This window comes from Nyctereutes procyonoides, unplaced genomic scaffold (genome assembly GCF_905146905.1).
Source record: "Nyctereutes procyonoides isolate TBG_1078 unplaced genomic scaffold, NYPRO_anot_genome, whole genome shotgun sequence".
Lineage (NCBI taxonomy): Eukaryota > Metazoa > Chordata > Mammalia > Carnivora > Canidae > Nyctereutes > Nyctereutes procyonoides.
This window is the reverse complement of record NW_026575052.1, coordinates 8,763,797-8,788,934: the sequence shown is the minus strand read 5'-3', so window position 1 is coordinate 8,788,934 and position 25,138 is coordinate 8,763,797. Positions and strand designations below refer to the sequence as shown.

Here is a 25,138-nt window from a genome sequence, read left to right as displayed (position 1 = left end):
GTCATCATCCCCCACATCCACCCCCTCGTTCTTCCTTGGTGTGCTAGAGGATTTTCTGAGTCAGGAGGGCACCGGACTCCAGCAAAATACATGTCTGTTATTTTACAGATATTTTCCTATTACAATAGGACTATTTCCAAATAAACCACAAGTAACTATGTATAACTTGGCTCTTATGGGAGATTATTTCAACACATATGATTTACAGATTCCTAGTAACCAAATTTTGAGCTTTCCTTTGGGAAATTGACAGCTTTAAGGAGAAATAGTCAAGCTGATCAGTCACAGTAGCATGCCAGAGGATGCCATTATCAAATTAACTCCCATTTAAAAATAAATTTAGCTATAAGACCAAATTGGTTTTATGTATATGAAAGGAATATCTACATTACGTATATGAAAGGAATGCATACATTATATATTAAGTTGTCATATTCATCAGTATAGAACATAGTCATTCTGTTTAATGTCTAATATATACTAGATTCCTACTAAATGAATCATAATTCAAAATTAAAGTGTCTATATCTAAAATCCATGCTGAAAAAAAAAAATAAAATCCATTCTGATCTAGTGCTCTCAGTTCCTAAGCAATGACCTGATACATGCTGAGGCAACCAAAGACGGTCAAGAGTGGGTGGGGGCTTTAAAGCTGGACAGGCCTAGTAGGAACCCCAGTCCTAAAATGTACAGCTGGTATGACCCTGGGTGAGTTCTTTCATTCTTTGAACCTTATCTTCCTCATCTGTGAAAGAAGTGAACAATACCAACTCTTGCACACTTGTTATTAGGAGCCCCTAAAGTGAAGCTGCTATTTGTAGAGCCTGACATAACGTCTAGGACATATATGATCTTTACATGACAATGGGTAATGATACCCTTAGGCAGCTGTATGCACAGTGCTTAAGAGAATGTGCCATGTTTCCAATTCTGAACTCCGGTACTGGTGCCCAGCAGCTGTGTCTCTGGCTGAGCTCTTCACCTAAGTGTCTAAGTGTCCTGTTTCTTCGTCTTTAAAATGAGGGTAATATCTGTGACTTTGTAAAGTTGCTGCGAGGGAAGAACTTAGTAATGTTTAAAAGATCTCAGCACACTGCTGGGCACAGTGTATGGGTAAGCAATAACTGTCATAATTCCTATTTTAGTATCTGTTTCCAATCTTGAAGTAAAAACATTTCTGTTTACCAATTCTTATAGGACCCCCCAGGGTATGTATACATAGGGGCCACGTGCCTTGATTAGCATCATTCTGTCACAGAAGAGAGTTCTAAAAGGCCTGAGTGAGTGTTCCACACAACGCCCAAAAACTGTGGCTATTTGATCAACATTCACCTCTACATTCCTGCTTTATTCTTTTGCTTCAATTTTCATGAGAAGTAGTAGCTTAATGAGGTCCGGTAGAACCCTGATTCTAAGAGGTGTTTTTGTGATTTATAACTAATTTAAGTTCTTGTGCTGCGGTCCTTTCCATCAAATAAACTGAAAGTGACAGAGGAAAATGACAGTGTGGTGTCTTGGTGCAGAGAATGAGGCTGAGTCTGGGCTCTTCCTATAAATGCTGTTTTACCAAGATAATGAAACAGTTCAAAGGACACATTCAATCTAGCTAATAAGGAAAAGGTTTGAATGAGTAATCGAATGAAATCCTAAACAGGGAATCAGGAACTTGTAGAGCTATAAGCAACTTACTTAAACAGGAGTGCCTGAAATTACATTCAGTCTTAAGCCTAAGGAGAAACCAGAGGTTTAATCTTATTTTGTATATTATCTTTCTCTAATAAATTCAAAGGAGTTAAAATTTTGGGAAAAGTGTAATTTATAAAATATAATTTTGAGAGTGAAGATTGTTCCCATTTTATGTGAAAAAACAATTTAAGATCACTGAGAAAAAGAGAACGGAGGATGCCATCTTCACAACTGACCCACACTCAGCCATCCTACAACTGCTTTCCAAGTATCTTCTCTCCCGAATCGTAAGCCACTTCCCACAGATTTAAGAATTGATGCCACAGAAGTTCTCTGTCCCTATTCCTTCCTTCCAGATATATAAATATTTTTAGCACAAAGTTGAAATCAATAGCACCAACAAATACAGTTATCTAGTTGACTTGAGAAGTCATGCCAGCAGTTTTATGAGGATTTTAGTAGCTGGCTGGTGGGAGAGAAAATTGGCACAACCTTTCTGAAGGGCAATTTGGCAATATACAGCAAACACTTGAAAATTTTTATATTCTCTATTCCAAAATTCCACTTCTTAGAAATTACTCGAAGGAAATAATTTGAGAAGTATGCAAGGATTTGTGTGCGAGGATGTTCTCTACATCATTTATTATGGCAGAAAATTGGAAACAAATGCACAACAACAACTAATGAATTAGGGTATGTTCATGAAACAGAATACAATGCAGCTACCAAACCCCCTATTATAGAGGTGGAAATATATTCACAGTATGTTAAATAAAAAACCCAAAGTTATTCTGCATGAGCCTATCCTGGGATTGGCTAAAGTGAGAAAAATTAGGGGCACATGTTCCAAAATGTCAGCAGGGATCATCTCTGAGTGACGAGATGGTGAGAGGTTTTAATTTTTTTCTTATTTTTTTCCCCAATTTTTCCTACAGGTGAACAGTGTATCATTTCTATAAGGAAGTGACAAAATTATAATTACAAATGTGCCTAAACATTTTAACTCTTGGGGCAACTGTTTTACATTAAAAACTCATCAAGTCCGAGCAGGACTATGCACCTATCCACATATCTCAACATTTAATCATACGACATGATCTGTGAGCCCCTCAGCCAGCTGCTGCCAAGGGTACAAAGAGACATGGATCAAGAACATGAACTTCAAGATGCTTACTATGCAGTGTGTGCAAAAACACTGCAAGGGAAGAAGCACTACATGCCGCAAAAGAGCTTTAAAAAAGTGCTGCATAAACTCAGAAGGAAGGAGGAGATGCTCGACACCACGGTTACCCTTTTCTCAGTGCCAGTCAGGAATTCCTCCTCGGCTGTTTCCAGGAACTCCAGGATCGGTCTCAGCTGTGTGACACACTGGATCAGGTCCTCTTTGTGTTCTAGTAACAGAGCAGACAAGGTCTTTCCCTCCTCTGTGCTCCCTGGGGAGGGGGGGGGTGGTTAGAGATGCACAGAAGAAGCTAGTCAATTTGAAGAAAATGACAGCATGGTTTGTCAAGGGAGATCTAACAGAATAGTAAAGTGGTTCTCAGCCTATTTTGAGCACCCGAATGCAGAATCTCTTTTTTGGAGAGGAAAATACTTTATTATTCTGTTTAAACTCTATGAAAGGAAAAATGTTTCATTTATCTGTCGAAACACAAAGCTGCAGAGCCAGCCAGAGGTTAACTTCTGGTTGGCAAGGCCACTGCTTTGTACCTAACCCAAACGAGAGAAAGTGCAGCCGTCAATGCTGCTGGCAAACCAGTTCACTCTGGGCACTCAAAACACCGACTGGGATGTGTGGCTTCTGAAGGGCAGGAGAAGGCCGATGGTCGTCTCGAGCCTCAAGGTGTCAGACTAGTCCGCTAGGGGATAGCAACAGAGACTCCAATTGAGGTTGTATGTGTGTTTAACAGGCAGCTTCTGGAATTATGTGTAGAACTGATGTGAAAATCATGTAATGATAATGAAGCCACTGAGGAAATGTATCAGCAGAGCAAGCCTGACAGCATCTTTCCAGAATAAAACCCAAGCCACTCAGGTGGACAGGGTTTTCTCCTACCTTTTGGCTGCACTGCTTCGACACCTTCTGGCTTTCTGCCTAACAATGCTGCCTTTACTGCAGGATTGGAATCTTGGTACAGCCTCAACAGCGACACAACAGTCTGAACATCCAGGCTCTCATCTCTCACTTTATCCAGGATTCTCTGGAATGCTGAGTGACCTTCTTCACCCTCAAGACATCCCATTATAGTCTGTGGACACAAGTAACCAGAAAGAGAGATCAGCCAGCCACATTCCTTGGATTTGGTGAGTGAGGCCCTCAAGAATTTGATCCCTGCCACTTTGGCCTTTCGTCATATTTGGCATTTTGACAGTCTCTGCATCATGGCTTCTCTGATTTGGTAGCACTGAAGCACTGGGATGAATAAGCACCCGCCGTTCTCACCCCTCCTTCTGGGACTTCCTCAAGGATTCTCCTTCCAAATCTCTAACCATAAGCAGTACCAAAAACTGGTCCCAACTCTATTTTTTCTCCTGTTATGCTTTCCGTTTGGAATAGCTCTTACATATACAGCTTTCATGTCACCTCTAGGCAGATAACCCTGCAAACTATCTCCCTAATCTGAAGCTTTCTGTTTAAATTTAGAGCCACAGGGCAGCCCGGGTGGCTCAGCAGTCTAGTGCCGCCTTCAGCCCAGGGCCGGATCCTGGAGACCCGGAACTGAGTCCCACATTGGGCTCCCTGTGTGGAACCTTCTTCTCCCTCTGCCTGTGTCTCTGCCTCTCTCTCTCCCTGTGTGTCTGTCATGAATAAATAAAATCTTTAAAGAAATAAAATACAATACATTTAGAGCCACATAGTTTCTGCTAGAGATGCCTTTTCCTCCAGAGGTCTTGGCAGCACATGTGACCATCTGGGCTCTTCTAACCCCAGAGTACCAAAATATCAGCAACTCCAGTGGTAAAATAAATGAAATTAGAGGGAGGAAAGCCAAATGGAAGGAAGGGTTAACATTTCTATTTTAGCAATAATGAATTTAGTTTTGAAAAATCTGGAACCAAAAATTAATTTCATGTACATAGTCTTTATATTTCTCCTTCGCAAATCTACAACTTACCTTTGATGGTTTTTTAGTGTTGATACTCTAAGAGCTTCCTTACAAGAAAGCAAAAAGTTATGGTTTTCTACACACACACACACACACACACACACACACACACACACCATGAAAGGATCTCATGAATATCTACACTTGCAAAATTCAGCTAAACAGTTCTTATAAATTTTGGTAATTATAGATTTAAAATTTTTGTTTAGACAGATTTTGATCTTTCTCTCCTCTTCCCAAATAAACAGGAATTATGAACGGGTTAGACTGTGTTTCTTGGCTTTGCTTGAGCTTGCTTCCTGATCATAGAATGGCCGTATAAAGCCAAGTCAAACTTAAGAAACAAAAATAAAGTTCCTAGATTTTTAGTCACATACAAAAGTAAATTCAGATAAAACCCAGTTTAGGAAGCCACATTAACTAAGTAACTTCCATGAACCTGAAAAATTCTTGTTTCCATTTTAAAAATAATAAACAAATGAAAAACTAACAGTTGAATGCTTAATTGCCTTCAGTCACTCTTATCCAACCTTCTGTGCTTTCGTCGTCAGTGGGCCTAAAATCTCTTTAAAGAATGCCTTTTCCCTGACAGCAGTAGGGACCTGCGGTAGGCAGCCTCTAAATGGTTTGCAATATTCCTGCCACCAGGTATTCATGCCCTTGGGCTAAACCTGATGTCATGTTTCCAAGGAAAAGAACACGGCAAAAATAATGGATGGCACTTCTGAGCCTCGGTCACCGTGACTTCCATCTTGTCTGTGTGGGTACTCTCCGCCTTTGCTCTGGAGGCAAGCTGCCATGTTGTAAGCTGCCCTACAGAGAGGCCCACGTGGCAGGGAACAGACATCGGATGTCTCCAGCCAACAGTCAGTGAGTGAGCTTGGAAGTGAATCTTCAGAACCCTGCCAACAGTCACGTGAGTGTACTCAGAAGGAGACACTCCCTGCCCCTCGCCACCCACTCTGAGCTGTCTGCAGCCTTGGCCATCCACCCTGACTGCAGACCTGCCAGGGACCTTGAGCTAGGGACTCAGTTAAGGATGCCTAGATTCTTGACCCTCAGAAATGGTGAGATAATAAGTGTGTATTCTTTTAAACTGCTAAATGTTAGGGTAATTTGTTATGCAGCAATAGATATATAATACAGACCCACTCAATGCTAATGCCCTCAGTAAACATGTTCTCCTTCTTTATTTCCCCTTTCCTCCCTTCCTTTCTTTCATGCTTAACTGATATGGCAGGGCATTTAGCCATCATCTACCCTAGGCCAGGGTGCTTTCACCTGAAGTTCTCTGAATATCGCGAATCCACCTCTCTTAGTATCCAATTTGTCTGACATTATCATTTGAGCCGGTGGGGAAGAGAAGCTTTCATCAGTGGTGGCGTCTGATGTGCTTCTCATTATCCTCTCGGCTGTCTCCTTCTCTGCAGAACTGCTCAGCAGTGAAATTAAAACATTTGTTAACTTCATTGCTCAGCAGTGACGCTAGGGTGTGACCATCTGGGAAGAGGAGCAGGGGTGAGCTGATGAAAGGGCCGGGAGGGAGTAGTCAGCTGCCTGGACAGCCCTGCTCTTTGCTCTTTCTTCCAGAACCGACTGGGGACCTGGCACCAGAGCCAGTGCTTTAACTGTTACTCCGTCAGCCCCCTGAGCTGCCGGGGGCTCCTCTGTGCAGTGAGCTCTTTTCTGAAATGGCAAATCTGCCTAAACAGAGGGTGTCCCGTATTGTGGCAAACAGATTCATGGACTGCCACCGCGTAACAGAACTCTAAGACATGAATCCAAAACAGTTTTGTGCTTTAAGCAAACGTTTGGAATTCCTTTGATTCTTAGAATTAAAGGTACTTCCATAAGTTCCTATCAACTTATGGTCACACATGTAATCAATGTACTTTGATTTATGAATGAACTACAGGTCAAAATATGTAAAGATGGGACAGTTTCCTTTTAAAATTTAATCTTCACCTTCTGCTAAGGTCTTTTAATTGAATTTACTTATTTTCCCAACTGTCTGCCTATTGCCCTTAGATTTGAGTTATGCTGTGCTCTTATTTACTCGGGCCTCCCCTGAATGCCAAGGGCCAGACAATGGAACTCATGACACAGACCACAAGAGCTCAACACCATCCCAGACCACTGTACACAGGTGCCACCTACTTGACTCCTCACATCAGTCCTGGGAGCATTATTACTATGACTACTTCAATGAGAGTCAGAGAGATGAAGTGACTCACCTTAGGTTGTGTGGCCAGTAAGTAGAGTACCCTGGAGAAAACCATGATCTAATTCCAGTGACCTGGTACCGCTTTCACTAGTTCCCACTCCCAGATTTGAGTGCAACCAAATCCATTTACATTGCATTCTACTAGACTTATTAGAATCAACATCACGTTGAACACTGGGTCATATCTAGACAATCTGTACCATTCCTCCTGGTCCCAGTGATTTGTACACAGACTGGTACACAGTAGGTGGTTCATAAATATTTGTTTAACTGGATAAATTTCCCTGGCTATAAAACCAATGGCCCTTCTATCTATGGCTGCATATCTCAGACTTCATAATCAGTAGAGAGGAGATATGGAAAAACAACAACTTACTTCCATTTCTCAGACCTGTAAAATGAAGCCTATTAATTCCCTTCTCAATGAGTTACCCTATGCTATCAGTGAACACAGTCCACAAAACACAGACCTGCACTACTTGACAAACCTCCAAAGTAGTGACATGGTTAAAAACATCAGATTCACTTAGCAGAGGAGATTTGTTTGCCTTTGAAACAAAGTTGAAAGAGAAAAAAATGCTACTAGGCCTTAAGCTTTGAGAGTCTTTCTAGAACTTTAGGTGAAAAGTGGATCAAACAGCAAGGAAATCAATAGTAGAAATTATCTCCTTATTCTACTCAATGATTCACTTTGCTATGTACACAATTAATTAAAAGCAGAGAGAAGGAAGGAAGGAAGGAAGGAAGAGAAAGAAGAAAGAAAGAAAGAAAGAAAGAAAGAAAGAAAGAAAGAAAGAAAGAAAGAAAGAAAGAAGACAATTAAAAGTTCCTTCATAAAAGCTGAAAAAAATTATGAGCATGCCTTTAAATACAGGTTTTGCTCAGCTCAGCCAGAAAACGTGTTAGGTCAGTATCTGCTTTTTCTAATGGGGAGGGATATTACACTGAGATAAAGACAGGCAGAAGCCACTTTCCTATCCCAGCACCCAAGAGATTTCTCCTTAATCAGTTTTGGCTTTGGTTTCACACAACCCAAGCGGCCTAGCCTCATCCTGTGTTGCTGCAATCACTGCTCAGGGAATGGCTTTGCCACCTTTCATCATTTATCTCAGGAAATAAAATAATCAGGACACGAGTTCATGGTGTCCTCCTGAAACTCAGTCCAGGCCAGCTGCACACCTTGTGTCTGTGTTTCTGAAAAGGAACAGGCTGGTCCATCTCAACCAAAACACTCGCAAGCCTTAACACATCTCAAATTTTACATCGAAGCACATATTATTTTTAATGTTAAGCTGCCTTTTTTTTTTAAATTTTTTTATTTATGATAGAGAGAGAGAGAGAGGCAGAGACACAGGCAGAGGGAGAAGCAGGCTCCACACACCCGGAGCCCGATGTTGGGATTCGATCCTGGGTCTCCAGGATCCCGCCCTGGGCCAAAGGCAGGCGCCAAACCGCTGCGCCACCCAGGGATCCCCTTAAGCTGCCTTTTTAATGTACGCAGATTAACCAAGTAACAACAACAAAAAGCATTCAAAGCTCCTTGGGAGCTAAAACTATTTAAACAGAAAAACAGCAAACAAATCCCCAACCTTTACAATTGGAGCTGAAATGCAGACTGATGTTTCAAGTGAGCAGTTTGCAAATGCTTTCAATACCAGAGCCTTTTGGGGATTTCCATAGTTTGGTGACTCCAAAAAAATAATTACATATGTGGCAGGATTTCTCTGCTGTCAAAACGCTATAGGGCTAGGGATCCATTTTTATTTATATTTATTTTCCTAGGAACCAGCTCAATGCCTGGCACACACCAGCTGCTCAGTAAATATTTGCTGAATCAAGAAGTAAAGAGTAACACTTGGGAAAAATGTGTACTTGGTGGCCCCTCAAAACACTAAGGTGTCAGCATAGACACTGTGATATCTACCATCGTACACTAAGAACTATGTAAGCCATTAACTTCTCTAGCAGTGCTTCTCAGAAATGCGGTCTATAGATACCAGAACAGCAACACGGGGAGCTTGTTAAAGATGCAGATCCCCAAAGCTCTACCACAACCTAAGAATCGGACTCTCTGGAAATGAGGTCTGGAGGTGTACATTTTAACAAGTACACCGGATGATTTTTATATACACTGAACCAGTGTTCTGGAGACTGATGGCTTTGTACCAGACACTACACCTGCAGTCAGGAAGGTACTTCCAAGTGGGTAATGGTAATGAAAGCATGACTTGCAAATTAAGCTTAAATTAACAGCAATCTATCTCATGTGTCAGAGCAAATGACCATGGCACTAGGGTATTATAAAGCATTAAGTAAAAAAGGGGTTTCAAGGTCAACTAAGTCTAAAAATACAAAGTTAATATATAAACAAACAATAGTACCACCAATTGAGCTCTATGAGCCTGGCATTTTATTGTGGCATTTTCCATCAATAATCTTTACTAATTTCACAATCATCCTGTGATATAGGTGATAACATTCCCATTTTACAAATTAGGAAATTAAGGCTTACAGAGATTAAACTGTTTGAGGTCACAACACTAGCAAATGGTAGAGCTGAATAAATAATTATATGTCCACACAGCGGAACTCTGCTCAGGCATAAAAAGGAATAAATATGCAACAACATGGATAAACCTCAGAAGAATTATGCTGAATGCAAAAAGCTGGACCAAAAAGAATATACACTATATTACTCCATTTATATATAATACTCTAGAAAATGCAAATTCATCCACAGAGAGACAGCAAGTCAGTGTCACCTGGGATGGGTGAGTTGAAGGGAGCAGGAGGGAGGGATGATCAAGGACATAAGGAAACTTAGGGGTGATGGATATGTTTAGTATCTTGTTTGTAGTGATGGTTTCAGATTTCAAGACTTATCAAACTGTACACTTTAAATACATACAGCTTGCTATATGTCAATCATACCTTAATAAACCTATCTAAAAGGAAGTTAGAAGTACAGGGCCTAAGTACAAATCAGTACTTCACCAACTCTGTATTTAATTTAATCTTATGCTCTTTAAGTATTTTTTCTCTTTTTCTTTCTGCAGCTGAAAGGTTTATTATGGAATGTAACAGAATCAGTTCTAAACACAGCCACCAAGAGATTTGTAGAGCTCTTACTCTGACCTCTAAAACCGAGGAAGAAATAACATAAGCCTATAATGATTCCCAACAATGAATCAGTGTTCTTTGTAAGTACTGCTAATATTATTGTCACCAAAAGATTAGGACAAGAATTTGGAGGGGAGGGACGCCTAGGTGGCTCAGAGTGGAGTGTCTGCCTTAGGCTCAGGATGTGATCCCAGGTCTGGGGATGGAGTCCCACACCAGGCTCCCTATGAGAAGCCTGCTTTTTCCCTCTGTCTATGCTTTGCCTCTGCCTCTCTCTCTGTGTCTCTCATGAATAAATAAATAAAATCTTTAAAAAAAAAAAGAATTGGGAGGGGGGGAAAAAGGTTGAATGAAACCATGTACAGCAAAAATTTCTTGAGCACGTGTTATGTGCCAGACACTTTTAGGTACTAGTGTTAGAAAAAATGCTTAACACACAGTTCAAGTAAGTACACAGGCAACCCTAATAATTTGACTATTGCTGATCTAAGGAATGCTGCCGCTGCTCTGTCACCAAAATTAAGTGGAGAGGAAGTCCTAAGAGGAAAAATGAAGAGGTGTGTCTATAAGCTACCAAGGTAACAAACTCATGACAAAAATGATAGATTCAACAGTTAAGAGAACATCCACGTGCAAAAATATAAAAACATAATGTCCTTCAGCATAACTGACACAAAGAATATCAAGGTTTTACAATTTGCAACCTCCCTAAGAGAGTCATCAGGGTTAGCCCAGTGTTAAAAAAAAAAAAGCTATTCTCCCAAGAAAATAATTTATACATCAACTGTTAATTAACCATGGTTAAAAGAAATACTTGACCTTGAATTGCTTTTTTTTTTTTTAAAGTAACTTGCTATGAATCGGGGAAACACATATAGTAGATGGCATTTTTTTGCTTAGATTAAGGTAACTAACAGACAATTGCCTACAGAGACATGGGAGGCCTCTCCTGTACCCCGCTACTTACTGCTCAGATGAGCAAGCCTGCGGGGACAGTGCCCACTGGCTCTGCCAGCATCACTCAGCACGGAAGACATGGCTGGGTGAAAGGTGAAACAAGAAGAGTTATAAAGCGGCTATGAATGGATCCTGTAGGTTCAAGGGATGAGAAGCAGATTGTGAGGAAGCCCACTAGTGGGGATAGGTCTCGCTGAGATATTGAAAGAAAGAAAAGGTCTATTAGGAAATAAGAACATGAGAAGCACTGGGCACTCTTCTGTCAGGCCGTTCCTCAACACCTATACATACATGACTTACATATGTCATTTCTACCTACTGGCAGTAAAACTCAGTGTGCAAGGGAACAGCTCTAAGGTCAGAATGCTTAGGTTTGAATTTTTGTTCAGTCCTATAACCTCGGTGGCTTGGTCAGGTTATACACCTGAGACCAGTTACTCATCTGTTAAACAGGGCTAAAAAACAGTAAAATAGTATCCACCCTGGTGATTTTTATGAGAATTAAATGTGATAATGTGTGCTAAGCATAGCACAGGTAAGTATCCAATAAATGTTCACCATTTGTGGCTTTATGTCTGAAAATGGCCACTGTATTCCTAAATATTAGATGCGATTTACTTATGTAAGATTTACATTAAATCCTTTTCGTATCATGTTTTGAGTATTTCCTGTTCTGCTTTGGTTTTTATCATCTGATCTTGATTTGGGGTTATCCAAGACTACCTTCTGCCTCATTTTATCCTTGATTAGTCAGGAGGAAACCATACCATCAGTTAAGTACCGTGGATCAAAACTGGTTGTTAAGCCTGGTCATCAAAACATAACTTAGTTTTGAAAACATCTTGCCTAGTAGTTCTGCAGGCCTCTTTGTTAGAGAATAAATGTCAAAAAAAAAAAAAGTTAAAGTTTGAAAAAACGGACACCCTGGAGTATTTTGCATTTTTATAGTTCTGCCCATAAGGGAAGCTGATCTGGTAACCAGAGATACTGGTACAGGGTAACTACACCCAAACAAATAAAATTCACAGTACCTACCTCCTCCTGTGCACCTTTAATTTCTGAACATTCTTCTAGTCTTTTTAAAACATCCTTGGTAACCAAGAGTGCATCGGAGAAGATACTTTCATTCTCTAGAAGAAAATTCAGCTGATAGTGTTTCTTCTCATATTCTGAGTGCAGAACAAAACACGATAAAAAAAATATCACTGATTCATTACTTGAGATTATTTTTAAAAGTCTAAGCTGACAACCTTTAGGTCACATACTGCATTTCTGACACCTAGCATGTCAGTTGTCGGTAACAGAAAACAGTATGCCTAGCAGCTTCCTCCTGAGTCATCCTCATCCTGGTTAGAATAATCGGTAAGCATGAAACCTGGCACATTGGGGGTGCTTAGGTGGCTCAGCTGGTTAAGCATCTGACTCCTGATTTTGGTTCAGGCCATGACCTCAGGGTCGTGAGTTCAAGCCCAGGTTGTGCTGGGCATGGAGCCTGCTAAGAATTCTCTCTCCTGGGATCCCTGGGTGGCGCAGCGGTTTGGCGCCTGCCTTTGGCCCAGGGCGCGATCCTGGAGACCCGGGATCGAATCCCACATCGGGCTCCCGGTGCATGGAGCCTGCTTCTCCCTCTGCCTGTGTCTCTGCCTCTCTCTCTCTCTCTGTGACTATCATAAATTAAAAAAAAAAAAAAAAAAGAGAGAGAGAGAGAATTCTCTCTCCCCCTCTGCTTTTGCCCCTCCCTGCTCTTTGTCTTTCCCTCTCTCTCTATTTTATTTGAGAGAGAGAGAGCGAGCACATGAGGGAGAAAGAGAAGTAGACGTCCCGCTGAGCAGGCAGCCTGATGTGGGGCTTAATCCCAGGACCCTGAGATCATGACCTAAGTTGAAGGCAGAGGCTTAACCAACTGAGCCACCCAGGCGCCCACCCCCTCAAAACAAAAAACAAAAACAAACCCCCGATACATTGTTATTTCAGTACTGTTTTTCTGCTCTAGTAGCTCATCTTTATACTTCCATCACTCAAAAACACACATTTTAATAAAAGAATTCCCCTTAGGGTGCCTGGCTGGCTCATTTGGGGGAGCAGGCAACTACTGATCAGGGTTATGAGTTTGAGCTCCATGTTGGGTATAGAGATCACTTAAAAAAAATAAAATCTTTAAAAAAAAGAAGAATGCTCCAATAAGAGTTTTGCTTTGGATTTTGTGTTGGATTGGATTGGATTTTGGTTTCCTATTCAGCAACGGTTTTTGGTAAATTCACCAGTGAAACAAAAAAATTCATAAAGATCACTGACTATAGTAATTGACAACAGAAGGACAGAGTACAAGACAACTATTAAGTGAAGATTACCTGGCTCTGCGCTTGCCTCCTTTGCCTCACTGAAGGCTTGTACAGCAGGGGAGGGGGAACAAACCTCAGCTGGAGGAGGAGTCTCCACTGGGGCGTCTGTGTTCCCCTGGATCTCCCGGGCCATGGAAGGCCCCACACTCATCTCTCCTGCAACCGTAGGGATCACATCCTCCTCAGTCTCGGCTTTCACAGGGGCCCCTGGAGGGACACAAGCCTCCAGGGAAGGACGAGGCTCTCCAGTGCCCTCTGAGGCGAGGACTTCTACTTCAGGCTTCTCCCGCTCCTTCCTGTATGCCTCTGAGGGTGGTATGGAGACATCCCTCACCACCTGGCCCTGAACAGAGCAGTTCACAAGACTGGCCAGTAGATTTTTACAACTAACGGCCACATCGAACATCTGGAGGCTGTCAGCCAGGGAGATGATTTTGGAGAAGTTGTGCTTGCCCACGGGTAGTTTGCCAGTGTACATCATTTCTAACAAGAGGGCAAATTCCTCAGGGCTCACCACAGACGCGTCAATGGAGATGGTGTCTGTGTTGTCCAGCAGGGTTCTGAAGAGGAGGCTGGCTGCAGCCAGGACAAGCTTGTGGGCCCGGAAGTAAATGGCGCCGATGGAAATGGTACAGTCACAGAACTGCTGCTCTTTGCACAGCGTGTAGAGCTGCTGTAGCAGCTGCCGGCTGTAGTTGGGGAGCTCCATCGCCTCTGTCCCGCCTGGACGACCTCTCGCTCTCTCTTCTTCCAGGACCCACTCTGGGAGGATCAGCGCTATCTCCTAGAGAGACCCCAAAAGTGCCATGTGAATACATCACAAGTGCACAGGGAAAGGCCTTGAATGAAATATTCCAACAAACAGGCAACTCACTCTTGCATTCACCCATGTTGCTCCACAGGAGGCACGCTGCGCCAGGTACGCTAAATTAATTATGCGGAGGAGAGCGGTCACGGGCTTAACACTATGAAAGGGATTATGTTTTGTGTTTCATCTGGACAGTCTCACTGGATCCTCACGATGACTCAATGGAAAAAGACACTCTCTACCTTCCCCGTTTTACAGATGAGACTGAAGCTCAAGGGTAATGAGATAACCAGCCTGAGGCACAACAGCCTTTAAATGGCATGTGCCTATCACCCACCTCAGAGCTGTAGGTAATACACTGCTGGATGTGTTCCTGCTTCCAGTGAGTTCTAAGCCAATGGAGGGAGGCAAATATATAATAGATCTAAAATATAATGTCCTCATCTTGCTTGACCTATCTGCAACACGGCATCATCACTCCCTCTTGCTTCAAACACGTTTCACTTGCTCTTGCTCTCTCGGTTCTCCTGTGACCTCCCCTAGCCATGCCTTCCCAGCATTCTTTGCTGGATCCTCTGCGTCACATTGCCCTCTACAGTTTGAAATGCTCCAGGACTCAGTCCTGCCCCTCTCGTCTTCTGTCTCATCTGATTCCTTATTTTTGAAATATCAACAATGCTGACTAGTTGACATCTCGAGCTCAGTCCTCTCCTCTAGAGTCCAGATGCACACCTCCAACTACCTACTCTGCATCTCCAATCGGAGGCCTGATGGGTTTCTTAAACTTACATCTAAAACTCTCCTGCCATCTCCGTGCTTCACAGCAATTTTGTCTTTCTAGTTGTTCAGACCAAAACCCAGGAGTAATCCTTGACTCCTATTTTTTTCCTCATACTCCTTATCCAATCCTTTATAAATCCTGTTGGCTCTACCTTCAAAATACGTCCAAAACCCTATCACTTCCTGCTGCCTCCACTGTCTGCTCTGGTGAGTCCAAGCCCCCATCACCTTGTAAATGGCCTACTGTAACAATCTCCTCTAACTGGTCTCCAAGCCCTGGCCCTTTCTAGCACTACCCCTACCCTATCCTCCCTCAATCTAGTAGTCAGAGGGATGTTTTTAAGCATATAGTCAGAGCTTGTCCCTTCTTTGCACAGAAGACCCCTTGGCTGCCAGTCTCAGAGTAAATGCCAAAGGTCTTCTAATAGCCTACACTCCCCTCATTACCTGGCTGGCATTAACTCTCTATGCCACCTTCTACCACTCTCCCTCTCACCCACCCGCCCTAAGCACACTGCCTTCCTTACCGATCACAGAACACTCTGGATATGTTCATCTACAGGTGTCTCCACATGTGTGCATGGCTCACTCTCTCTTCCAGTAGGTCTCTGCTCTATGGCCACATCATTACTGAGGGCTCCCCTGACACCGTCCTTTAAATAGCAGCTTCTTCTCCAACCTCAGAACATTCTATCCCTCTCACTCTATTTATCATCACAGCATTATCACCTACTAACACATATTTTTACTTATTATCATGTATCTTCCTTCACCGGAATGTAAGCTCCATTAGGGAAGGAACTTTTAAAAATCGTCTGCTATATCCTAGTGCTTAAAATTCTGCCTCACACAATGTTGTTAATTGGTAGAATGAATAAATGAAGGAGATGTAATGGCAGAGATCTGCACCCAGAAACCCAGCTTGGGGAAAAGGGATGTCAAGAAGTTAGAGTAAGGTCTGGAGGAGAAGCTGACCTACCTCAAGAAATGAGTAGGCACTGACGAGGTAAAGAGAGTGAGACAACAGGTGCTCCAAGCAGGGAGCCTGCATGAGGCACAGAGACAAAAAGACATCCCCAGTAGTGGGGAGGATGGGGAGCAGGTGGGACTGTAAGGAATTCAGTGATACTGGAACATAAGCAGGGGACAGGAGTATCAGGAGCTAAATCTAGCAGGCACAGGCTGTGGCCACACAGAGATCCATGGGCCATGGTCAGGAGCTTGGATTTATCTGAAAGACAACAAGGAGCCATTGAAGGGTTTGAAAAGCTTTTAGCAGGGAAGTGACATGGTCAGAGATGCATCTTAAATATATCACCTAAGTGCCACTGCACAGAATTAAGGAGGATAATGCTAGAGATAGGCTCGATTACTGCAGGAGTTCAGAGACAAATCAGTGAGGACTCTGACCCAGAGAAGTAGCAAGAGAAGAGAGAAAGAGACAGCCAAAAATATTTAGAAAATGTTAACTATCATGATTTAAAGTCTTAGTGGATGTGAGGAAAGAGACCGTTCCCAAGTCCTGGTCTGGTGAGTGGGAATGAATGCTAAGATGACCCAGGTAACACAAGAAAACAGTCTTGGGAAGAGAACATGTAGTTAAGTTTTGGGTTTGAGGATCTTATGATGATAGCCAAATACTATCATCTCACTTGTATAAAGAAAAGAAAATAGGGGGGATCCCTGGGTGGCGCAGCGGTTTAGCGCCTGCCTTTGGCCAAGGGCACAATCCTGGAGACCCAGGATCGAATCCCACTTCGGGCTCCCGGTGCATGGAGCCTGCTTCTCCCTCGGCCTGTGTCTCTGCCTCTCTCTCTCTCTCTTCTCTCTCTCTCTCTATCATAAATAAATAAATTAAAAATTAAAAAAGAAAAGAAAAGAAAATACATTGGTAAAAGGTTGGAAAGACAAATGCCAAAACAACACTGGTTGTCTTTGTTATAAGCAAGATTGCATACGATCCCCTTTCCCTTCCACCACTCTTTCTTTATTTTCCCACATCTGAAGCTGACAGATAAAAATAAAAATAAGGGCGCCTGGGCAGCTCAGTTGGTTGAATGCCCAACTCTTGATTTCATCTTTGGTCATGTTCTCAGGGTCATGGAATTGAGCTCCACATTGGGCTCCACACTCAGCACAGAGTCTGCTTGTCCCTCTCCCTCTGCTCCTCCCCCTGGCTCATGTGTGCACATATGTATGTATGTATGTATGTATGTATGAATGAATGAATGAATGAATAAATAAATAAATAAATAAATAAATAAATAAATAAATAAATAGTTGATCTTAAAAAAATATATTTCCAAGTTATGGTTTCTAGTCTGGCACATAAGCGCTTAGAAGTCACCATTCCACCATCCTCAACAGTTAAAAAGCTAAACAAATGGGTCCACAATTCTTAGATCTGTCAGAGAATTGAGGTCACAAGGCAAAACTGCTGTCCCCCAAAATGGAGGATAAAACAGACAGATACAGGGATCCCTGGGTGGCGCAGCGGTTTGGCGCCTGCCTTTGGCCCGGGGCGCGATCCTGGAGACCCAGGATCGAATCCCACATCGGGCTCCTGGTGCATGGAGCCTGCTTCTCCCTCTGCCTATGTCTCTGCGCCTCTCCTCTCTCTCTCTCTCTCTGTGACTATCATAAATAAAAATTTAAAAAAAATTTAAAAAAAAACCAGACAGATACAGAGAATCCTAACTTCTCAGAGGAGAAACCCACCAACAGACACATCCATGGGTACCAGAAAAGGAAAACTAAACTGAAACTGACAAACTGCTGGAGGTTCAGGGTGGACAAGTCTGAGTTAAAAACTCTGGAGGGACTAAGTCATAATTTTGTGAGTTTTACCTCCAGGAGCTCTAAGGGGTAAATGCAGGAGAAATATTCCTTCCTGCTTCTGAAGGGGGTGGGGAGAACTAACCATTTTGAAATATGCCAGAGCACTCTGTTCTTAACAAGGCCTGGCTTCAGGAAAACTATTTTACCAGATTCCAACCTAACTGGGGGAAGGGAAATACCTTCAGCCTACTCCTAGCCTGCACCACTCTAAGTGGTGGTGGGGGAGGAGATATGCTGAAAAACACTGGTACAGTTCATAGTCCAGGGACACAGGCTCACCAAGAGACTGAGACCTAATCATGGGTCTATAAAAACTTCCTCCCCCACACCTTACTATCCCATTACTATACTTATTTGCCACAATTCGTTTTACCAGCACTTTATGTCTACCTCTCAAGAAAAAATTACAAGACATGCTAAAAGGCAAAAACGCAGTTTGAAGAGACTGAACAAGTATCAAAACCACAGTCACATATGTCAGGAATTACCAGACCAGGAATTTTTAAAAACTGTGATTAATATGCTAAGAGCATTAATGGAAAAAAACAGACAATATGCAAGAACAGATGAACAATGGAAGAGAGATGGAAATTTAAAAAATGAAAAAAATATGCTGTAAGTAAAAAAAAAACAACAGAAATTAGGAATGCCATTGATGTGCTCATTAGTAGACTGGAAAAAGCTGAGGAAAGAATCTCTGAGTTTGAGGATATAATCAGAACAGAATACCCAAGAACTGTGAGACAACTACAAATGGGGATATCTGATGGAGATGAAATAGAAAAAAAACAGAAACAATATTTGAAGCAATAATGACTGAGCATTTCCTAAAATTAATGTCGGACACCAAACCAAAGGTCTAGGATGCTCAGAGAACACCAAGCACAATAAATGGCAAAATATTACACTTAAGCATATCATATTCAAACTATAGAAAATCAATGCTTAAACAAAAACCTCAGAAAAAGTCAGAGGGGGAAAAAACCACTTTACTTATAGAGGAGGAGCAAAGATAAAAATCACATCTGAGTTCTCCTCAGAAGCCATGCAAGTAGGAAGAGAGTAAGAATAAAATAATTGAAGTGCTGAAAAGAAAATAAAAAAGCCCAACAAATCTAGAATTCTGTACCTTGCAAAATTATCCTTCTCCTGAAGGGGAAATAGACTTTCTCAGACAAGCAAAGCTGAGAGACTTAGTTACCATTAAACCTGCTTTGCAAAAAACATTATAAAAGTTTTTCAGAGAAAAGGAAAATGAAAAGGTACAGAAATTTGAATCTACACTACAAAAATGAAAAGCACTGGAAAATGAATAAGTAAAGGTAAAATAAAAACATTTATTTTTAATTCTTAATGGTGTAACATGTAACTGTTCAAAATAACATCAACAATTTATTTTATTATGTTTGTTTATTTTTAGATATACTTGTGTAGAGATAAGTGAAATGAATGATAGCACTGATACAAGGGATAGGAAGAAGAACTAGGATTATTTGATTAGTATAAGGTACTTGTACTACCTGTGAAGTGGTACAGTGTCATTTGAAAGTGGACTTGGATTAGTTATAAATGTATACTACAAACCATATGGCAACCACTAAAAAAGTTTGAAAAGAAATATAGCTGATATGTTAAGAAAGTGAAAATGGAATCATGTCAAATGATCAATTAAAAACCACAGAAGGATGAAAAAATGTGGAAGACAAAAATAGGAACAAAGAACAAAGGCAACATATAAACAACATTAACAAACATGACTGATATAAATCCAACATTATCAATAATCATCTTAAACATCAATGGTCTAAATACATCTATTAAAAATCAGATGTCAAAACAGATTTAAAGAAAAAAAAAATAGGACTCAACTCTATGTTGTCTACAAGAAACCCACTTCAAATGTGAAGACACACATAGATTTAAAGTAAATGCAGGCTGCCTGGGTGGCACAGTTGGATGAGCATCCATCCAGCTCTTGGTTTTGGCTCAGGTTGTGGCCTCAGGGTCATGGGATCGAGCTCTACATCAGGCTCTGTGCTCAGCAGAGTCTGCTTGGGACTCTCTCTCCTTCTGCCTCTCCCCACCTTCTAAAATAAATGGACAAATCTTTTAAAAAAACAAAAATAAATAAAGCAATACATAGAGAAAGCTATGTCGTGATAATATAACCAAAAGAAAACAGTGATAGCTATATTAATTTCAGACAGAACACATTTCAAATAAGGAAAGTTATCGGGGATAAAGAGGGGCATTACTTAATGAAAAAGGAGTCAATACTTCAAGAAAACATAATCTCTTACGTGCATATGCCTAACAACGGTGTATCAAAACAAGTAAGGCAAACTGAAAGAACTGTAAAGAGAATTAAACGAAATTAAAAAGACTTTAAACATCCCTCTAGCAGAAATAGATCCAGCAGGAAGAACGTAAGCAAGGACACAGTGGAAGTCAAGAGCACCATTAGTCAACTGGATTTAAGGGGCATCTATACTATTTCATCTAACAACAGCAGATTACACATTCTTCTCAAGATCACAGGGAATATTACCAACATAGACCAATTCTGGGCCATAAAATACCCTTAACAAATTAAAATGAACAGAAATCATACAATCTCTGCTCTCAGACAATGAAATCAATGATGGCACCTGAGTGGCTCAGTCAGTTAAGGGTCTGACTTCAGCTCAGGTCATGATCTCAGGGTCCTGGGATCAAAGCCCCTGTCAGGCTCTCTGCTCAGCAGAAGTTTGCTTCTCCTTCTCCCTCTGCCCCTCCCCCTATCTGCATTCTTTTTCTCTCAAATAAATAAAACTGTTTTTTTAAAAAATCAGTGACAAAAAAATAGCTGGAAAACCTCAAATATGTGGAGATTAAACACATTTTTCTAAATGACACATAGGTCAAGGAAGAAATCTCAAGAGTAATTTAAAAATTTTCTAAAATAGGGGGTGCCTGGCTGGCTCAGTCAGTGAAACATGTGACTCTTGATTTCAAGGTTGTAAGTCTGAGCCTAACGTTGGATGTAGAAATTTAAATATATATATATATATTATAAACTAAATGGAAATGTAAATACAACTTACCAAATTTGTGGGATGCAGCAAGAACAGTGCTTAGGGGGATGTCTAAAGCATTGAATGCATATATTAGAAAAGAAAGATCTTGGGGATCCCTGGGTGGTTCAGAGGTTTAGCACCTGCCTTTGGCCCAGGGAGTAATCCTAGAGTCCTGGGATCAAGTCCCATATCAGGCTCCCTGCATGGAGTCTGCTTCTCCCTCTGCCTGTGTCTCTGCCTCTCTCTCTGTCTCTCGTGAATAAACAAATTTGTTTTTTTTTTTTAAAAAAAAAGGAACGTGAGTACAGTGACAACTTTTTATAAACAATACCAAAAGCATGTACCTAAAAGAAATAACTGATAAACTAGATTTCATTAAAATTTAAAAACTTTTGTTCTGTGAAAGGTAATGTCCACAAAATGAGATGAAAAGCCACAGACTGATATAAGATACTTGCAAAAGACACATCTATTAAAAGACTACTATCCAAAATATACAAAGAACTCTTAAAACTCAACAGTAAGAAAACAATCTGATTAAAAAATGTACCAAACCTTAACAGACATCTCACCAAAGAGATACAAATAGCAAGTATAAAAAAGCAAGTATAAAAAACGTTCAACATATGTCATAAGAGAATTGCAAATTAAAGCAACCTATTACAATAGCCAAAATCCACAACACTGACAATACTAAATGCAGTGAGGATTTATAGTAACAGGAACTCCTATTTATTGCTAATGAGAATCCAAAATGGTACAGCTGCTCTGGAAGACAGATTAGCAGTTTCTTACAAAACTAAACATATCCTTACCATATGCTCCAACAATTGTGCTCCTTGGTATTTACCCAAATGAACTGTCTACACAAAAACATGCACACAGCTATTTATAGCAGCTCTATTAATAACTGCCAAAAGTTGGAAGCAATCAAAATGTCTTTCAGTACATAAATGGATAAACTGTGGTACATCCAGATAATAGAATATTATGGTACACTAAAAAGAAATGAGTTAACAAGCTACAGAATAACATGGAGGAAATGTAAATGCATACAGCTCAGTGAAAGGAACCAATCTGAAAGGCTATACACTGTATGAATCCAACTATATGACATTCTAGAAAAGGCAAAACCATGGAGACAGTAAAAAAAATCAGTGGTTGCCAGTGGATGGGAAAGCAGGGATAAAGAGGTGAAGAAGAGAGGACTTTTAGGGCAGTGAAATTATTCTTTATGATTTCAGTGGTGGATTCATGTATTATACATTTGTCAAAATCCAAAGAACATACAATACCAAAAGTGTACCTTAATGAAAACAACAGACTGTGATAATGATGCTAATGTAGGTTCACTAATTGTAATAGATTTATTACTGCCTTGTGGGATGGTGGGGGAGGCTGTGTGGGTGTGAGGAACTCTACTGTATTCTATACTTTCAACTTTCCTGTAAACCTAAAACTGCTCTAAAAAATAAAACTTCCTTATTTATAAAACTTGATAAACTGGATGTAAATTTTCAGTTCTAACCACCCAAACCCTATTATATGGTATTTAATATTATGGAACATTCATGAATTCATACAATATTTTTAGTTTACTCAGAGTATCTTTAAGAACATCTAGCCCTATTGTTTGAGTACAATTTGTCTTAACACCTATACTATAAAAATGCATACTTATTAAAAACAAATAAACTGCAATCAAGGAGCTACCTAACTTGCTAAACTAGTAGTAGTGGCAGGGGCAGGACTGGAATTCCTATCTCCTGGTATTGGGGGAAACAAAACTAAAAAAGATTCTGTAAGATTTAAAAGAGGCAGGGATCCCTGGGTGGCGCAGCGGTTTGGCGCCTGCCTTTGGCCCAGGGCGCGATCCTGGAGACCTGGGATGGAGTCCCACGTCGGGCTCCCAGTGCATGGAGCCTGCTTCTCCCTCTGCCTGTGTCTCTGCCCCTCTCTCTCTCTCTCTCTGTGTGACTATCATAAATAAATAAAAATTAAAAAAAAAAAAAAGATTTAAAAGAGGCAAAAGTAGAGACTATCTTTTTTAAGAAGATAATTCTTAAATTTTGTAAATTAACTTATTTTAACAATTGAGGAAAAAATCAGAACAAGACTTTAATTTGCAAATAACACAAAGCATGAACTACTAAATGGGCACTAATGTTTTTCCTAAAGAGTGAATTATATCAATAGAATGTGATTTTTTTCCCCCATAGGCCTTATGGATTCAGTAAATCAAAAGACTTATCTGGACACACATTAGGTTTTTTTGAATATTCTTATTAATATGAAACAAGGTTTTTTGAATATTCTTATTAATATGAAACAAGTAATTGGGATTATAGTTTTAGGAAAGCTAAAACTTAAGAGGTTTTTTGGTCATTTTCTGGGGAAATTATCCACAACTTTCATCAAATTAAAAAAAAAAGATCTAGCAATGATCCAGAGGTAGTTATTTTGAGCATTAACTACAGAACCCTGTGGTCAGAGCTATTTCATTATTTATTTATTTATTTTATTTATTTATTTATTTATTTATTTATTTATGATAGTCACACACAGAGAGAGAGAGAGAGAGAGAGGCAGAGACACAGGCAGAGGGAGAAGCAGGCTCCATGCATCAGGAGCCCGACGTGGGACTCGATCCCGGATTTCCAGGATCGCGCCCTGGGCCAAAGGCAGGCGCCAAACCACTGTGCCACCCAGGGATCCCTATTTCATATTTTTGTTAAAAAATTGGATGGGGGGATGCCTGGGTGGCTCAGCTCAGGGCGTGGTCCCGGGATACAGTCCCACATCAGGCTCCCTGCATGGAGCCTGCTTCTCCCTCCGCCTGTGTCTCTGCCTCTCTCTCTCCGTGTCTCTCATGAATAAATAAAATCTATAAATAAATAAATAAATAATAAAATAAAATTAAATAAATAAAATAAAATAAAATAAAATAAAATAAAATAAAATAAAATAAATAAATTAGATGGGATGCGCCTGCGTGACTCTGTCAGGTAACTGTCTGCCTCTGACTCAAGTCATGATCCCAGGATCCTGAGATTGATCCCAGCATGGAGCCTAGCATGGGGCTCCCTGCTCAACAGGGAGTCTGCTTCTCCCTCAGACCACCCCCACAATTCATGCTTGCGTGTACTCGCTCACTCTCTTTGAAATAAATAAAATCTTTTAAAAAAAAATTAGATGGGAAAAATAATAGAATAACTGTAGCAGAATAAGCAACTGAGCAAGGTTCAAAAAAATTGAACGGAATTATGTGGCTTACCTATACATAGATATTAAAAACATGATTATAAACTTGCAATAAAAGGAGGATGGATAGGAATGGCAGAAAACATTCAAGGGTGATCAAGGGCTACTTGATGACTATAAGCTGGCAATGTAGAAAGCTGAAATTTTACTAAGATTAATAACAATACTAATTGAAGAATAAACTTTTGGCAAAACGGCATGCCAAGCTGATGTAAATGGATCTTTTCTCCCACTTCACACAGAAATGCTGGATGAAACATTTTTAAAATCCTTTTAAAATATATAGTCAAGCTTTAAGGGAAAAAAAAAAAAAAGGAAATCCCCAGGCATCTAAAATGAAAGAGACATCAAAATGAAAACTAGAACATTAAGTGGGTGTTGAGACCATGGTGGCCCACAGAGGTTTCAAACTCCAATTCAGGCCCTGGGCTTGGAGGAGAAAGCATTAATCCTCACATGGAAACTAGAAATATAGCTTCAGGCAGGTAGAAGGTGGGCGAGGTGAAACTGATACCCTTGCACAAAACCCAGAGCCTCAAATACCCATCCTTCCCTGATATGCGGTCTGAAAAATCTTACTGGCTCAGAGAAGCAGCAATAGAAGTTGTTAATTATCTGGGCCTTTAGAAGAGGAAAAGGCACCCACAAGAAATCTAAAATGTAGGCCTATGCCATACAGAGGCATGTGTAGATATGCAAATTTGTATCATACAGGAATCCTGAGCTGAGAAAATAACATAAAAACTGGTCTTTGACATGCAGCAGGAAAAAAAAATAACAAAAACAGTACTTTCACAACCCAAGGCACAGACTCACACAGTGAAAAAGAAAGAGAACAGAGCTCACTATTACAAACCATATGAGGAAGACCCAAACATGAAAGGTAAATCTATAAAGGCTAACAGTAGAAAATGTCAGGCGTCTTTGAAGCAGGGTAGGGAAACTTCTTAAACAATGCC

General features: G+C 40.7%; 1 protein-coding gene across 3 annotated transcripts in view; it reads right to left on the bottom strand.

Moving 5' to 3' along the window:
* The window catches only part of ZBTB40 (zinc finger and BTB domain containing 40), a 72,362-nt gene that overhangs the window by 20,515 nt on the left and 26,709 nt on the right, over nucleotides 1-25,138 (bottom strand). For all 3 annotated transcript variants that reach the window (XM_055331865.1, XM_055331866.1, XM_055331867.1), the window contains exons 3-6: nucleotides 13,446-14,220; nucleotides 12,130-12,263; nucleotides 3,743-3,935; nucleotides 2,977-3,119 (exon numbers count right to left, since the gene is read on the bottom strand). In XM_055331865.1, the coding sequence (XP_055187840.1) occupies nucleotides 2,977-3,119; nucleotides 3,743-3,935; nucleotides 12,130-12,263; nucleotides 13,446-14,145 (1,170 nt within the window). In that variant the 5' untranslated portion in view covers nucleotides 14,146-14,220. The remainder of the gene's footprint in view (nucleotides 1-2,976; nucleotides 3,120-3,742; nucleotides 3,936-12,129; nucleotides 12,264-13,445; nucleotides 14,221-25,138) is intronic.